At 48.3% G+C, this 16,747-nt stretch overlaps 1 protein-coding gene across 3 annotated transcripts; it reads left to right on the top strand.

Annotated features, from left to right (window-relative positions):
- Positions 1–2,656: 2,656 nt before the first annotated feature.
- Positions 2,657–16,478, top strand: GPR3 (G protein-coupled receptor 3). Of its 3 annotated transcripts, none has more exons than XM_043995802.1 (2): positions 2,657–2,695; positions 14,941–16,478. In XM_043995802.1, exon 2 carries the CDS (start codon positions 14,949–14,951, stop codon positions 15,921–15,923), a length of 975 nt encoding a protein of 324 aa, XP_043851737.1. In that variant the 5' UTR covers positions 2,657–2,695; positions 14,941–14,948; the 3' UTR covers positions 15,924–16,478. The 3 variants fall into 3 exon arrangements, with proteins under 3 accessions (XP_043851737.1, XP_043851736.1, XP_043851735.1); XM_043995801.1 differs by lacking the exon at positions 2,657–2,695 and adding an exon at positions 13,862–14,041; XM_043995800.1 differs by lacking the exon at positions 2,657–2,695 and adding an exon at positions 13,862–14,041 and having other exon boundaries at positions 14,938–16,478.
- Positions 16,479–16,747: the final 269 nt, after the last annotated feature.

The raw sequence follows: 16,747 nt of genomic DNA, 5'->3' as shown, positions 1-16,747 counted from the left end.
ACATTCCAGACATGGGAGCCAGCCTGTGTGAAGGCACACTCTATAAGGAGGTTAAATGCCCAGTTTGGGAAATAGCAAGGAAGGCCAACTTGGCCAGAACATTGAATCCATGTTAAAAGAGCAATGTGAAATGAATATGGAAAGGTAGGCCAGTGATGGATTGTGAAGGGCTTCAAATGGCAAGCTGAGGAGTCAAGAGGCTCTGTTATCTCTCTCTCTCTCTCTCTCTCTCTCTCTTTCTCTCTCTCTTTTGGCAAGACAATGAGGGTTAAGTGACTTGCCCAGGGTCACACAGCTAGTAAGTGTCAAGTGTCTGAGGCTGGATTTGAACTCAGGTCCTCCTGAATCCAAGGCCAGTGCTTTATCTACTGTGCCACCTAGCTGCCCCTGCCCTGTTGTCTCTTGCAAAGGAATAAGAAAGACCTGGCTTCTCATGCTGCCTCAGGTGCTGACTAACTGTGACTGTGAGCAAGTTAGGTAACCTCTTTGAGCCTCAGTTTCTACATCTGCAAAATGGGGTGGTTGGACTCAATAGACTCTAAAATCCCTTCCAGCTCTAAATATAGGATTCTGTTAGATTGTATTTTACCCCAGAGGCTATAGGGAAATATTGAAGATTTTTGAGCAGGGGAGTGACAGGTCTGTTTGTGGGGTATGTGTTTTTGGCATGCCCAACTTCCTCATGCCTGGCATCCCTCCCATTTCTGTGTCTTCCATGCCTAGAATGCACTCCCTCCTCACCTCTGCCTCTTGAAATCCTTGAATTCCTTCAAAACTCAGGTCATGTGCCACTTGTATTAGGAGACATTTCTTGGTTACTGAAGCTCTAGTGCCTTTTTTTTGCCAAGATTACTTTTTTATCTTCACTGTAAATTTTTTTTCTATACCTATGTGTGTGTGTGCATGCATCTATGTTGTCTTCCCCATCAGAATGTAAAGTTCACTTCTGTCTTTGTATCCCCAGTATTTATCACAGTGGCTGGTACACAGTGGTGTTTAATAAATGTTCACTGATTAATTGATCAGTTGGGAGCTTTATGGAGAATGGATTCAATAGGGGGCAGCTGGAAGCAGAGGGACCAAGTAGGATCCTGTTATATCAGTTGCAGCAAGAGCTGATGGAAGCCTGATGTGGGCTGGTGTTCAGTGTGTGTGTGTGTGTGTGTGTGTGTGTGTGTGTGCGTGTGTGTAGAAGGGAACAGATGTGAGGGATGTGGTGGAGGTAGAATTGACAAGACTTGGCAAGTCATTAGCTATGGAGGGGGCTGAGGAGCAGTGAGGGAGAGAAAAGAATCAAGGACGACTTGGAGATGTAGACTGGGAGTCATGGAGACAGGACTTTTTTCTGGTAGTTCCTGTGTGCAAGGAAGCTTGGGTGGATGGCAGGGTCAAGTCCCTGAGGATAGGGAAGACATGGGCATATTTGTAGGCAGTGGGGAGGGAGCTGATAATAATATCTAGCATTTATATAGTGTTTTACAAATGTTTTCTCCCTTTATCCTCACAACAACCCTGGGAGGTAGGTGCTATTATTATCCCCATTTCACAGAGCAGGAAACTGAGGAAGACAGAGGTTAAGTGATCTACCCAGGGTCACAAAGCTAGGAAGTATCTGAGTCCATATTTGAACTCAAGTCTTCCTGATTCTAGATCCAATTCTCCATCTACTTCAGTACCTAGCTGCCTACCTGAGGTTAAGGGTAAGGTATATTTGATTGATAAGGAGAGATTAAGGATGAAAATGAGAATGATAAAAGGGGCCCGCTCTCCTGGAGCACTGGAGGTAATGAGACTAAGGGCATAAGTAGAGAGGATGGCTTTAGCAAAAAGAGCCACCTTTCCCTTAGAGACTGAACCAAATAGGAGAGAATGGGAGATGATAGAGTAGGATTTCAATGTATATAATGAGGCAGGCCTAGGGGGAAAAGGAAGTTCAAGATTGGAAATGAGGCCAGGGTTAGTGGACCTGGAACCTAAGGGCCCATCTTGTCCAGTTTACAGAAGAATAAACTGAGGTTTAGAAAATCAAACACCTTGCCCAAGGTCACACAACTACTGTCAGAAGCAGGGTTTGAACGAAGGTCTTCATGACCATATAGTGTATCAATACTGACTCTGCCATCCTGTCTCTCCATGGAGGGAGTGAGGATTGTAGAAAGGGTGAAAAATAGGGTTAGGAGAGTTGAAGCTAAGAGATAGATGAAAGGGTAGGAAGCTGTAGTCATGGAGAAACTCAAAGTAATGGATCCTAGAGGAAGAACAGTTAGGGATGATGTTGAGATCAATAGTGTGATCTGAGGTGGAGTAAAGATCCAGGTCATGGGAGCTGGGGAAATTGGGAGGGCCCCACATTTGTAGGAACATCCATGGGTATATTCATGCAATGGGAGAACAAACCTTAAGTAGAAGAAACTGGGAGCCTGCTAAAGGCATGTGGATGGGAAGTGAAAGCACCCTGCTCTCTCATTTGGAGCATGCACAGACACACTGGTTCTGTTTGGTTGGCCAAGTGATGAAGAGATGGGGGAGCCAAAAGCCAGAACTGGGGCATGTTAAAAAGGCACAGCTAACTGGCCATAGTGAAGGCACTGCTGTTCTCTTTCTCCCCCATAGCCCTCAAGGGAAGATGCATGCTGGAAGTCTTCGAATGGGGAGAGGTCTAAGCCCTACCACATCTGGAGTCAACAGGCGGCTGGTGAATATGGCTCTGTTCTTTGCCCCCTTTCTGTTTGTCCTTTCCTGTTTTAGGTGAAGGAGGGTGAGAATGACTGTAATTTTGTGAACTTCCAAAGGTCAGGAGAGCAAGTCACCAGAAATCCAGGAGCTAGAGTCCATGCTGGGATTTAATGGGGAAGCCAGATGGTGAGGAACAAAGTCTCAAGTGACCTTCCTGGCCCGGTCTAGCAGCAGTAGAGATGCAAACTCATTTACCTTTTAGTCATGCTGCATTTGGAAGTGAACTTACTGGGTTGAATACTATATCAAAACTCCAGGGATTGAGGTGGTCTAGGGGAGAGTGAGCCACCAGGGGCTGGGGCTGGGGTGGGGTGGGGAGGGGTAGAGTTCTGTTCTTGCTCTGTCTTTAAAGTAAATATCTTTTTGTAAAATCCAATTGATGTTAATTAGTTAAATGGAAAGGAGAATACTAATCACTGGTGGCTAACTGTCATGTAGAACACTGGAATGGAGGCTCAGTGATCACATTAGAGACGCACACATTCCCTCTGGGCTACTCTTAGAACCCTGAGGGGTAGCTGTAGTCTGTCTCAATCTGGGAGAATGAGTCCAGAGTATTGCTACATTTATTCAGTTGTGTGGAATGTGCTGGGTGCTATGCTAGTCAATGGGACTACAAAGACAGAAATCAAACAATTCCTGCCCTCAAGGAGAATCATGGGAAAACTGAGGCAGAGCAAAAGAAGTAGAACCAGGAAAACAAGGTAAAAAATAATTTATATATATACACACACACTTATTGTGTGTACACATACATATATACTTATTGTATGTGTTTTATATATGTGTGTGTGTGTATATATATATATATATATATTACATATATGTAATGAAAATAACACTACAAGGTAGCCAGAATTTGATTAGTTATAGTTATCAACATCACCCCTGGGGAAGAGGTAAAGAAACACATCTCTCTTCTCTTGGTGAAAATGGGAGACTACAGGTATTGTATATGTAGGCACCCCCAAGTGTTATGTTGGTTGGTTTTCACAAACTAGTTTTCTATGTTACAAGGTGAGGGTTGGGAGGAGGTCTACTGGGGGTATGCTATATTGGGAAATTATTTGTATATAAAAACAAAAGCCATCAAAGCTATTTTAAAAATAAAACTCTGAGGTTGTGAAGCTATGTGGATAATACCTCAACAAAATTCAGGAAGTTAGGAGGATGGGTGGACTTAGGGATAATGATAATGAGTTCTATTTTGGACAAATGTAATGAATTCAAGGTATCTCTGGGTGGAGATGTCCATGAGGCAGTTGTCTTTTGGGCACAGAGCTCAGGAAGGAAATCAGGACTGGATATGTCAACTTGAGAGTTGACTGCAAAAAGATGAGTTGGAGAAGTGAGTTGGAGGTGGATAAATGGAGACAGCTAGGCTAGGAGTTCATCTGGTAAAGGAAAGAAAGATATAGGATGATAGCTCGAGGGGATGGCAGGGTGAAGTGAACAGGGTTTTTTTGTTTGTTTTGTTTGGGGGGGGGTTTGGTGAGGCAATTGGGGTTAAGTGACTTGCCCAGGGTCACACAGCTAGTAAGTGTTAAGTGTCTGAGGCCGGATTTGAACTCAGGTACTGACTCCAGGGCCGGTGCTCTATCCACTGCGCCACCTAGCTGTCCCGTGAGCAGGGTTTTTAAGAGCAGAAGAAATCTTGGCATATTTGTAGGCAGTAGGGAAGGAACCAATAGATAAGGAGAGATTGAAGATGAAATAGAGAATGATCAAAGAAGCCAACACAAAGGATTGGAGGAGATAGGACTAAAGGCAAAGCAGAGTGGCCTTAGCCAGAAGGCTGCCTTTCTTTCAGAGACTGAACCAAAGGAGGAGGGAATGGCGGACAGTATAAAGGAATTGTGGGAGTTCATGAGATCACTGAAAGACAGACTGAGACAGAAGCAGAGACATAAAGAGAGGAAGGAAAGGAGAGAGAGACACAGAGAGGCAGACAGATGAAGAAAGGGAATGGGGAATAAAAAGAAAAAGAGAGGAGAGAGACAGAAAGAGAGAAAGAACAAGGAAGGGAGACAGTGAAAGATATCTGCATATTTGACAGAGAGAGAGAGAGGAAGAAGAGAAGAGAAGGAAGAGAAGAGGAGAGGAGAGGAGAGGAGAGGAGTTTAATTTCAGACAGATTCATAGTATTCCTAGGCTTTAGTTTCCTTATATATTAAATGAGGGGGCTGGAGATGACCTCTAAGGTCCCCCTTAGTTCCAGTTTAAAAGATGAGGCCTAGAGAGGACAAGTGATTTGCCTAAAATGACTCAACTACCAAGTGATTAGAGTGGAAATTTGAACTGGGATCTTTTGTCCCTTTCCATTCTTCTTTCTCTTCTGGTCTCCAAGAGCCCAGAGGATAGAGTGGAAGGAGAGTATGCCCCTCCTCCCATTTTTCTGGCATAAAGAGAGATTAGGAACTCTCTGTCCAAGCCAGGATCCAGAGTCCTGGATGGCCCGAGAGCTCAATGGCTGCTGTCCATGGTGTAGATGACACCTCAGGCTGAGGAGCTGAATCTGTAGTTCTCTGCTCTGCTAAACCCTAAGGCTTATCTTGACTCAGACCTCAGACCTTAACTCAAAAACTGATACTATACCTTGACCCTGGCTCAGACCCCAGCTCTGACCCCTCATTTAATATACAAGGAAATGAAAGCAGCTCAGGAAAATCTGTTTGAAACCGGACTCCTCTCTCTCCCTTCTCTCTCTCTCTCTCTCTCTCTCTCTCTCTCTCTCTCTCTCTCTCTCTTTCTCTCTCTGTCTCTCTCCTCTCTTTGTATGTCATTCCTTCTCTCTCTGTCTCTGCCTGTGTCTTTCTCTTTGTCTGTGTCTATCTTTGTCTCTATGTTTCTCTCTCTGTGTCTCTCTCATGTCTTTTTCTGCTCTTGAGCTGTCAGGATAGATAGGGGAATAGAGACAGAATGCCTTGGGTCCCAAGACTTCCCAATATCTAGCTCCCTGGCAAGTGGGTCCACTCCAGAAGCCCAGGTCAGGGCTCTCCAATCTCCTCTCCTGGGCTTGGGGAGAAGGATGACAGTGCCTTAGATGGAGGAGGAGAAGGATGAGTGAGGGTACAGTGTTATATAATGCACGGAATGTCAGGCTTGAAGTCAGTAGACCCTGAGTTCAAATTCTGCAACAATGATCAGCTCTGTGAGTCACCCTTTCTGAGTCTGTTTTCTTGTCTGAACAATGGAGATAAATTTGACACCTGAGGACTACAGGTAATGCATTGTGTGTATCACTTGAGACCTTTGGGGGCACTACGGTAGGGTCAGTATGAGAGGGAGTCCAAATTTTCAAGTTGGCTTCTGTAAGTCTATGAAAGGTCAGTATGTAACTATATTAGTTATCTATGGAGGAAATCTAATATTTGAATTATCTACCTGGTAATGACTTACATGAGCCACTAGCCAAGAGCCCTCATGTTATGGTCTTACAAAAGGTTGCAATTTCCCCATTAACCATCAGAGAATACAACTTATAACTGCCGATGGTTCTTTTTTTTTTTTTTGGTGAGGCAACTGGGGTTAAGTGACTTGCCCAGGGTCACACAGCTAGTTAGTGTGAAGTGTCTGAGGCCAGATTTGAACTCAGGTCCTCCTGAATCCAGGGCTGGTGCCCTATCCACTGCGCCACCTAGCTGCTCCGCCAATAGTTAAAATGTGGGCTAGGGACCCCTGGAGTCCCTGAGGTGGGGAGCATGAGGTCAAAATCATTTCTATAACAAGATTAAGACACTTTCACTTCTATTATGGCTAATATCAATAGATATAACCCACCTAAACAAAAGCTCTTGGGAGTTGTTGAGTCACTTCAGTCATGTCTGGCTCTTTGTGACTCCCATTTTGGGCTTTCTTGGCAAAGATACTGGGGTGGTTTGCCATTTCTTTCTCTAGCTCATTTGACAGATGAGGAAACTGAGGCAAACAGGTTTAAGTGGCTTGCCCAGGGTCACACAGCTAGGAAGTATTTCAGGCTGAATTTGAACTCAGAAAGATGACTCTTCCTGACGCCAGGCCTAGGACTCTATGCACTATGGCCCAACCTTGCTGTCTCCCCTCAATAATATCTAAGAGTTTATAAAGAGGTTTTGAAACCAAAAAGTTTGAGAACCACTGGTCTGGACTATCCCCTTCTCAACTCTCCCTCGCCCCACCCCTTCTGCCCCAGGCACTGCTGACATTAGATTGTTGCTAGCTTACATTTGTATCCAGAGCGCTAAGATATAGTGCCTGGCACATATTAGATGTTTAATATTTATCATTCATTCATCACTCAAATAATTAGCTGTCATTTAACAGATTTTACTTGTTGGTTTCATAATTTAAGCTAAGGGATGATTTCGAATATTGCTCCAAATGACAAAAATATAAAATCCGTACACTTGTGCACTTAATCACACCTGAAACGTCTTCTCTGAACTGATCACCCCTCCCCATACACAGGACACAGGTACTTAACATAGTGTTTATTTGAATCATTTATTGAATATAGCAAAAATACATGGAATCGTTTGTCTCCAACCATCTCCTAAACCTCCTCCTGCTTATCCTCCCAGATCTTAAGGGTTGGCTAGGGTGAGGTCTTAGAGGGTGGTCCCCACACCCATCTCTGTCACAAGAAGTTGCATGTTGAGGACTATATTTTGGGATCAATGATTATGAGCAAGGAAAAGCAGGAGAATCATCGTGGGAGAGAGGCATCTTTTTCTTCACATCACCAGCCAGTGGGATTTTCTTTTTTTTTTTTTTTTTGCGGGGCAATGGGGGTTAAGTGACTTGCCCAGGGTCATACAGCTAGTAAGTGTTAAGTGTCTGAGGCTGGATTTGAACTCAGGTATTCCTGAATCCAGGGCCAGTGCTTTAACCACTGCGCCATCTAGCTGCCCCCCAGCCAGTGGGATTTTCAATAATTGCCAGTCTCAGCTGTTCTGGTCCTATCTCTTTACTCCAGGTTCTACCTCCTCCTTAGCCTTCCAACTACATAGGTCAGACAGAGGCTGTGGTGACCAGCTTGATGGAGAAGGGAGGTCATAGCCCAGGCCAAAGGGACCCACTACTGTTTTTCTCCTTCCAGCATAAGAAAGATCTTTGGGTTCCATTGGTTCAATGGAGCTTCCCCTTGTGGCCTTGTTCATTAGCAGATAGAATTTAGGCTTTAGCAGCTTGGGTCCACCTTGGCCCTCAAGTCTCCATCCCTAAGACTCTAACAGCAGTGGCTGTCTATTCCCATTCTCCATGAGGCAAACAGGGAGGAAAGAGACTCTTGGCTTATATATCCGTATACAGATACTGACACATCTCTGTCCTATTGTGTGGCTTCTAGTCTTTTGTGAGGGTCTCCTCTGGGTAGTCCCACTTACCTGCCCTCTCTGCTCTGCAAAGGAGAGGGGAATTTTCCTCTTGGTGGCAGTTTGCACATTTTCTTCTCCATGTGTCCCTCTGTGGGAGAGCTTCTGAAGGCCCTTGGGGGCCCCACAGAGATGAGGACTGGCGTACCATACAACTATCTGCCCCACACGGATGTTATGAAGGAAATGCTTAGCAAATCTTAGGCACTAAAAAAATGTGAATCACTGCAGCCAGCAAGAGACCAGCAGAGAATATACAGAAATACACAGAGACATAAACACACGAGAACACAGATGCAGTCGAGCACACACAGACTCAGCCCTCTTGAATTCCCCACCCCCTTGCACATCCAATAACAGTGGGGCAGAGAGAAGGAGCAGCTAGGTGGTGCAGTGGATAAAGCACCGGCCCTGGAGTCAGGAGGCCCTGAGTTCAAATCTGGCCTCAGACACTTGACACTTACTAGCTGTGTGACCCTGGGCAAGTCACTTAACCCTCATTGCCCTGCAAAAACAAACAAAACAAACAAACAAACAAACCCAGTGGGGCAGAGAGGATAGAATTCTGGATTTGGAATCAGGGAGACGGATTCCTCTCTTAGATAGGCACTTTAGCCATTTCCAAAAGATGCTGCTTTCACTCCCTTTGTCCTTGGCTGTCTTCCTCATCCCCTTCCCACCAGATCTTGGACTTTGCCCCCTGGGAGGCTGGGAGCTTTTAACTCTTATCTTGTTGGAAGACCAGCATCCTCACCACTTCCTGACCATTTCTAAACCATGCTACTGTGGCTACTGCACCCCACCCTCCAGCCCCCATCTGTTGTTCTTGTTGTTCAGTTGTGTCTGACTCTTCGTGACCCCATTTGAGATTTTCTTGGCAAGGATCCTGGAGCGGTTTGCCTTTATCCTTCTCCGGCTTATTTTATAGATGAGAATAACTGAGGCAAACAGGGTGAAGTGATTTGCCCCAGGATCACACAGCTGGTAAGTATCTGAGGCTGGATTTGAACTCGGGTCTTCCTGACTTTAGGCACCTATCCACGATCCCCCCCCCCCACCCGTTTAGCTCCCACGTATGTGTTATCTTTTCCCTCATTCAAATGTAAGCTTCTTGAGGTCAGGAATTGTCTTGCTTCCTTATGTTTGTATCCCTAGTACTTAGAAAAAAAAATGCCTTGTACATACATAGTAGGTGCCTAATATTTATCATTCATAGGTCATTTAAATATTTAGCAGCCATCTTATTCTTTGAGCCTCAGTTTCCTCACATGTCAAAGAGGGATAATAACAGAACCTACATCACAGGGTTGTTTTGAGGACCACAAACATGCTTTAAATTCTTTGTAAACCTTCAAGGATTATATCAGCTCTCATGCTCATTGCAGTTGTTATAATTCCTGCCTGCCCCCTGGAGGGATACCATTCTGGGCACAGAAAGACTCCCCGCAACAACTCCCCTCTCCAGCTCCCCAACCACATAGGCTGAGGCTGTGATCAGGTCACTGGTGGGGAAGTGAGCCAGCTGGTGGCACAAGGTCAAGGGGCCACTGCTGTTTTGTCTCCTTCTGCCCCCTGCCCCCTTCCCCGGGCTGAACCCTGGGGCTACAGGAAAAGGGAAGGGCTTGGCCACTTCTGGAACAGCTGGGAAGCTGTCTATGTGGGGAAGATGTGAGGGGGGGGAGGGGTCATTGGAATGAGTCTCCTAAATGCTAGGAGGGGCCGGGGAGGATTCTTTTTGGTCCCCTCCAGTCCCACCCCTTCCACATTGACCCATCAAAAGGAGTAACTGCAGAAATTGGGGTCTTCAGAGCCCAGCTTCAGCCAGAGAGAATCAGGATTCCCTGTTCTCACACTCTTCTCGGCTCCCTCCCCTGCTATCCACCCTTTTCCCATCGCTAGCTCCTTCGGGGAAGTGGCCTTTCCCTCCCTCTCCCCAACAATACTGGCTTTCCAAGACCATGAATAATTGAGTCCCTGAAATTCTGCCCAGACCAGGGGCTGAGGGGAGGAAGGGAGGAAGAGAAGAAGGACCGAAACTCTTCCGGGACTATCCAGTGTACAGGTGCCAAGGGGGATGATGTCACCAGCAGCACCCACCCACCCATCCCACCGCATCTGTCAACTCGATGACTCCCCCCTCCCCCAGGCAGCATCAGAACTGCCTGATGCATACAGAATAATACCATCCCAGAAGTTCACTGGGGGGCACTGCCACTGCTATTCTGGAGTCCCCATCAGTCGGTTTACCTCAGTTTTATAAGCATCTGAAGAGTGCTGTGGGACCCTGAAGTCTGAAAGACCTGTGCTCACATCTTCCCTGTGACACCATAGCTCTGTGACACCATAGCCCTTGAGATTCAAATCAAAACAGACCCTGCCCTCCAAGAAATCACATCTTAAGTCTGTGGATAGAACTAGGCCCTGGATTAGGAAACATAAAGTGACTTCAAGGTTTAGAGCTAACTACAAATGGGGAAACTGAGGCTCAGAGAGGTCAGAGTGATTGGGTCACTGGGAAGATTTGAAGCCTGGTCTTTCTCATTGTAGGTCTGGCTTTAGTCCATAGTGATGCCCCTGCCTTACAAGAACCTGGCAGGATCAGGGAAGGCCTTGAGTAGAAGGGGCCATCAGAACTGTTGCTTTGAAGACAGCTAGGTATCATGAAAGGATGAGGTAGGGAGGGAAAAAAGCTTGGGCACCTTTCCTCACCATTGCCCTCACCCTGTGTCACCTTTTTTTTTTTTCCAGGGCAATGAGGGTTAAGTGACTTGTCCAGGGTCACACAGCTAGTAAGTGTCAAGTGTCTGAGGCCGGATTTGAACACAGGTCCTCCTGAATCCAGTGTCAGTGCTTTATCCACTATGACACCAAGCTGTCCCCTCTGTGTCACCTTTATTGATCATACCGTCACCTTGTGACTGGCACCATGGCCCATCAGCCATCATTGACATAGTGTCCTCCACTTTGGAAACTAATCAGGGACAAGAAAGCAGAGCAGTAAAAGCCACAAGATTATCAAATTTGGAGCTAAAAATGACTTAAGCTTGGGTCTCACCACATTACTCTCCAGTGTGACTGTGGGAAGTCATTTAATATTTCTGGTAAAGCCCAGATTTCTGGACCTGGAGTCAGGAAGACCTGAGTTCAAATGTGACCTTAGACACTTAATAACTGTGTGACCCTGGGCAAGTCACTTAACCACCGTCTGCCTCAGTTTCCTCAACTGTAAAAAGGGCATAATAACAGCACCTACCTCTCAGGGATGTTGTGAAGAACAAATGAGATAAAATTTGTAAAGTGCTTAACATGGTGCTGGGCATACAAAAGGTGCTATATAAATGCTTATTCTTTTCTAGATCAACAATCCTAACCCAATTTTTCTCATTTTATAGATAAGGAAACTGAGTCCCATGAAGGTTAGTAAGGAACAATCAAGATTCAAACCTAGGTCTTCTGAAAAAAAAAATAATTCAAGCCTCTTTCTACTATACCACATTTGCCTCTTAACAAACCATAAATCTGTTCCAGGACCTGCGTTCTTGTCCTGGTTCTATCAGGTTATCTAGAACCAAGACCTGCTTCTGGTCCTGGCTCTATCACTTACTAACTCAGTGACCTTGCATAAGTCACTTCCCTTCCTCTGAGATTTAGACTATTCTTCTCTAAGATGGGAAAAATAATACTTGTTCTATTTATTCCCCAGGGATATTCTATGAAACAATATAATGTATGTAAAATGCAGCATGAATCTTAAAACCCCTTGTAAATGTCAATTATTATTATTTATTTTTCCTTGTCTGTAAAATGAGGGGACTGGACAAGATAACCTGTGCCACTTACAGTCAATAATTATCAACATTTTGTGAGCCCTGCTCTATTCTCCCAGCCCATGACAGGGGCAGGGCGTGGTTTCTCTGTGAATCTTCCCAGAAACTCACTTCAGTTTCTTATCTTATCCTGCCCTTTACCCCAGTCCTACACTCTATCATCTCATAAAACTGGTCTGGGATTGAGAGACCCGAATTCTATCTTTGGCTATCTGCTAACTTGTTCTGTGACCTTGGACAAGTCATTTCTCCTTTCAAGTCATGCTCATTCTTTTGGGAAACCAGAGCATTGGAACAGATGACATTCTATGTCCCAAGTTTGTTTTGTTTTGTTTTGTTTTTAGTGAGGCAATTGGGGCTAAGTGACTTGCCCAGGGTCACACAGCTAGTAAGCATGTGTTAAGTGTCTGAGACCGGGTTTGAACTCAGGTACTCCTGATTCCAGGGCCGGTGCTCTATCCACTGTGCCACCTAGCTGCCCCATGTACCAAGTTTTGATGTTCTATGTTCTAATATTTTATGTTCTAAGATCCCCCAGCTCTTTGTGTTCTAAGGGCCCTCTCAGTTCTAACATTCTTTTGGAGGGAGGGGCAAAAGAGGGTTAAGTGACTTGCCCAGGGTCACACAGCTAGTAAGTGTCAAGTGTCTGAGGCCAGATTTGAACTCAGGTCCTCCTGAATCCAGGGCCGGCACTTTAGCCACTGCTCTACCTAGCTGCCCCTCAGTTTTGACATTCTGTATTCTAAGGGCCTTCCCAGTTCTGACATTCTGTGTTCTAAGGTTCCTCCCAGCTCTAACATTCTATATTTTAAGGGCCCTCCCAGCTCTGACATCTTCTGTTCTAAGGGCCCTCCCTCTGACAGTCTATTCTAAGGCCCCTCCCAGCTCTGATGTTCTGTGTTCTAAGGCTCCTCCCAACTCTAACATTCTATGTTCTAAGGCCCCTCCCAGCTCTGACATCTTCTGTTCTAAGGACCCTCCCAGCTCTGACTTTCTATGTTCTAAGGGTCCTTCCAGTTCTGACATTCTGTGTTCTAAGGTTCCTTCCAGCTTTGATATTCTGTGCTCTAAGGATCCTCCCAGTACTGACATTCAGCGTTCTAAGGGTCCTCCCAGTTTTGACATTCTTTGTTCTAAGGCCCCTCCCAGCTCTGATATTGTGTTCTAATGTCCCTCCCAGCTCTATTTTTTGTTCTAAGGTCCCTCCCAGTTCTGATTTTCTGTGTTCTAAGGTCCCTCCCAGCTCTATTTTGTGTTCTAAGGGTCCTCCCATCTTTGACATTCTCTGTTCTAAGGGCCCTCCCAGCTCTGACATTCTCTGTTCTAAGGGCCCTCCCATCTTTGACATTGTATTCTAAGGTTCCTCCCAGCTTTGATCTTCGTTATTTAGGTCCTCCCACGTTTGACATTTTATGCTCTAAGGTCACCTCCAGCTCTGACTTTGGGTGCTCTCACATACTACGTTCTAGATCTCTCCCAGCGCAGAACTTCCTCGTTCTATGACTCTACCCGCCCCGCCACCCCGTCCCTATCCCCGCTACCCATCACAATTCCCATCCTCGTCACCCCAGGTCCCAGAGCCCGCATCGGCGTCAGCCAGCAGCGTCACCCGTTCCCCGCCACCATCTCTGTCCCCCGCCCCGCGCCCCCCTCCTTCTCCTTGCTTCACCTGCATCATCCCCATCCCCGTCACGGTCCCCGCCTACGCGGGCCGCCCCCCACAGCCCCGCCCGCCGGGCCCAGCCCGCCGAGGGCGCTGCCTCAAGGACGGAGCGGGAGGGGGCGGGGCCGGGTGCTTTTTATGAATGGGGAGCCGCCAGCGCGAGGCCTTATTATCATGCCGCGCGGCGCGCGCTGCGCTGCTTTCCGCGAAGCCCATTGGCCGGGCCGGGCCGCTGACGTCAGAGAGCAGGCGGCTCAGGGCGGGGCCCGGCGCGGGTGAGTCACGCCGCTCCGCTGGCGGTCTGCAGGCGGGGGCTTCGGTGACCCAGGCTTAGACCACGGCGGCCCCGCGGCGGCTGGGACCCCCTGGCCCCTGCTGCTGCTGCTGCAGCGGACGCCTCCGGCTGGGGACCGGAGCCTCAGCCCAGCCCCGGCCCCAGCCGCAGCCCCAGGACCCCGGGACTGGTGAGTGATGGCCCCGTCGCCGGGACCCGGGCGTCCGCGATGCTAGCGTTGCTGCAGGAGCCAGGGACGCCCGGGCCAGAGGCTTGGGGTGTCTTGGAAGAAAAGGGAGCGGGTGGGAGGGTCCCTTGCATGACCCAGGTTGACCTGAGCGGGCTGGGGGTGGGGGACACTTGGGCGGCTCGGGGCAGGACCCAGGTGTCCGGCCAGGGAGGATGCGGCCGCCCCATTAAGCATCCCAAGTGTTGGAGGAGAGACTGGGTCTCAGGGGAGGGCTTGTGGGTGACAGGGGATGGGAATTCAGGTGAAGCTGTGGGGGGGGGTACGTGGTTCAGGGACACAGAGGTCGGGGCTGGGGAATTGGAGAATGAGGGTGCCTGGCCTAGAAAAACAGGTGTCCGAGTGGAAGGAGAAGAGGGCTGGTCTTCCAGCATCCCTAGCCCCAGGGGATGGAGGGGAGCCGTGAGGGGGCCAGAGGAGAGGCCACTCCACCCCCTTAACTTCTCCTTAGACCACCCCAAGCATCATGGGACAATCTTGTTTCCCCATTCCTTTAGGATGGGCTGAGTGACAGGGAATTCCCCCCTTTTCCTTTTTGAATAGACTCAGGGGTGGGGGGAGATTTAGACTGTTTTATAATGAATTCACCTGAGGGGAGAGCAGCTTGTAGGGAACCTGGGTAAGGGGCACTCAGTTATCCCTAAAGGAAGTAAAGAAAAGGGATGACCCTCATAAGCATCAGAACCCTGGTGTCTCTAAGCACCAGGCACTATCTGGACACTGCCACTTGCCTTCCCTCTCTATCTCTCATACAGTATCCTAGGTGTCAGAAGAGAGCATTAACCCCAGCCCCGTGAAACCTGGCATCCACAGGACTCTCACCAAACCTTTTCTTCCAGCAGGTACCACAATGCAGGGGATAGGAGGCCCCCTGGACTGGCTGGCATCAGGGAATGAGAGTGTTGTAGAGCCTCCCCGGGACACCAGCCCAGCCTCCCCACTGCCCCTCCCCACAGCTTGGGACGTGGTGCTGTGCATCTCTGGGACCCTGGTGTTCTGCGAGAACGCAGTGGTTGTGGCCATCATCGTGGGCACACCGGCCTTTCGGGCCCCCATGTTCCTGCTCATTGGTAGCCTGGCCTCTGCAGACCTGCTAGCCGGCCTGGGCCTCATCCTGCACTTTGCCTCCAAATATTGCATCGGCTCCCCCATCCTGAGCCTGGTCCTGGTGGGAGTCCTAGTCACTGCCTTCACGGCCAGTATCTACAGCCTGTTGGCCATCACCGTGGACCGCTACCTGTCCCTCTACAATGCTCTCACCTACTATTCCGAGACCACAGTGACGAGGACATATGCCATGCTGGTGCTGGTGTGGGGGGGTGCTCTGGGGCTGGGCCTCCTTCCTGTGCTGGCCTGGAACTGCCTAGATGAGCCAGCCTCCTGTGGCGTCGTGAGCCCACTGACCAAGAACCACCTGGTAGTCCTGGCCGTGGTCTTCTTCATGGTCTTCGGTGTGATGTTACAGCTCTATGCCCAGATCTGCCGGATCGTCTGCCGCCATGCCCAGCAGATCGCCCTCCAGCGGCATCTGCTGCCCGCCTCCCACTATGTGGCTACCCGCAAGGGCATCGCCACCCTCGCAGTGGTGCTGGGGGCCTTTGCCGCCTGCTGGCTTCCTTTTGCCGTCTACTGCCTGTTGGGTGACTCCCACTCCCCCTGGCTCTATACTTATCTCACCTTGCTCCCAGCCACCTCCAACTCTCTCTTCAACCCTGTCATCTATGCCTTCCGAAATCACGACATCCAGAAAGTCTTGTGGGCCGTCTGCTGCTGCTGCTCCTCCTCCAAGTCCCCCTTCCGCTCCCGCTCCCCCAGTGATGTCTAGTTTGGGTCCCTTCCTCCTTCCCCCCTCTCCCCAGTTTTCTGCTTCCCTTCCTGCCCTCCTGCTGTTCTGAACCCTCAGAATGATGTGTCTTTGACAGTTCTATACCAGCCTCAGTCTCACCACCACCACCCCTTCCCTCAGGCACAGGATTCTGCAGCTTTGGAATGCTTTGTCTGGTTGGGAAGGGTTCCTTCTCTTCCAATCCCATCCCTCTCCAGACCCCCCACCCTCCAGGCTCCAGCCAATGGAGATTTGGAAATACTGTGTCTTGAAGAGTCTAGTCCTCTCCCCACCTCCTTTCCTGTGTCTTAGCTAGAAAGCCAGTAAGTTGTGTGTGTGTTGGGCCTGGGGAGACCCTATGTCACTGGGCCAACTGGAGAGAAAGACAGAAAGAATGAGAGATTTATGTATATACACATACAAAGACCCTATTTATTTATCTAAATATTTATTTATTTATGTATTTGTCTATTTATTTATTTGTGTTGGTGGATCTATTTATTGGGGGGGAGGGATGGAGGGAAGGGACTTTGACCTTGCAAACCAATCCCTATCACCCACATACCTTTGTTCTTTGGGAGGGAGGGAGGGAGGGAGGGAGGGAGGGAGGGAGAGAGAAACCATTTATTTTGTTAGTTTTGATTTTTTTAAACAAAGAGATAGATCAGAGACACCAGAGCTCTTGGCCTTCACCCTTCACCCCCTGACCCTGACCTCTCACCCTCTACCCCTGGGGGTTTATGGGAGTGGGGGGGGACACACCAGCTTCTAGGGGTTTATTTTTTTAAGCCATCCTCCTAAGGAATGGAGAATTCTGGACAAGT

Source organism: Dromiciops gliroides, chromosome 3 (assembly GCF_019393635.1).
Source record: "Dromiciops gliroides isolate mDroGli1 chromosome 3, mDroGli1.pri, whole genome shotgun sequence".
In the NCBI taxonomy this organism is placed as follows: Eukaryota; Metazoa; Chordata; class Mammalia; order Microbiotheria; family Microbiotheriidae; genus Dromiciops; species Dromiciops gliroides.
Note: the sequence above shows the minus strand (reverse complement) of the source record. Positions and strands in the feature narration are given on the sequence as shown.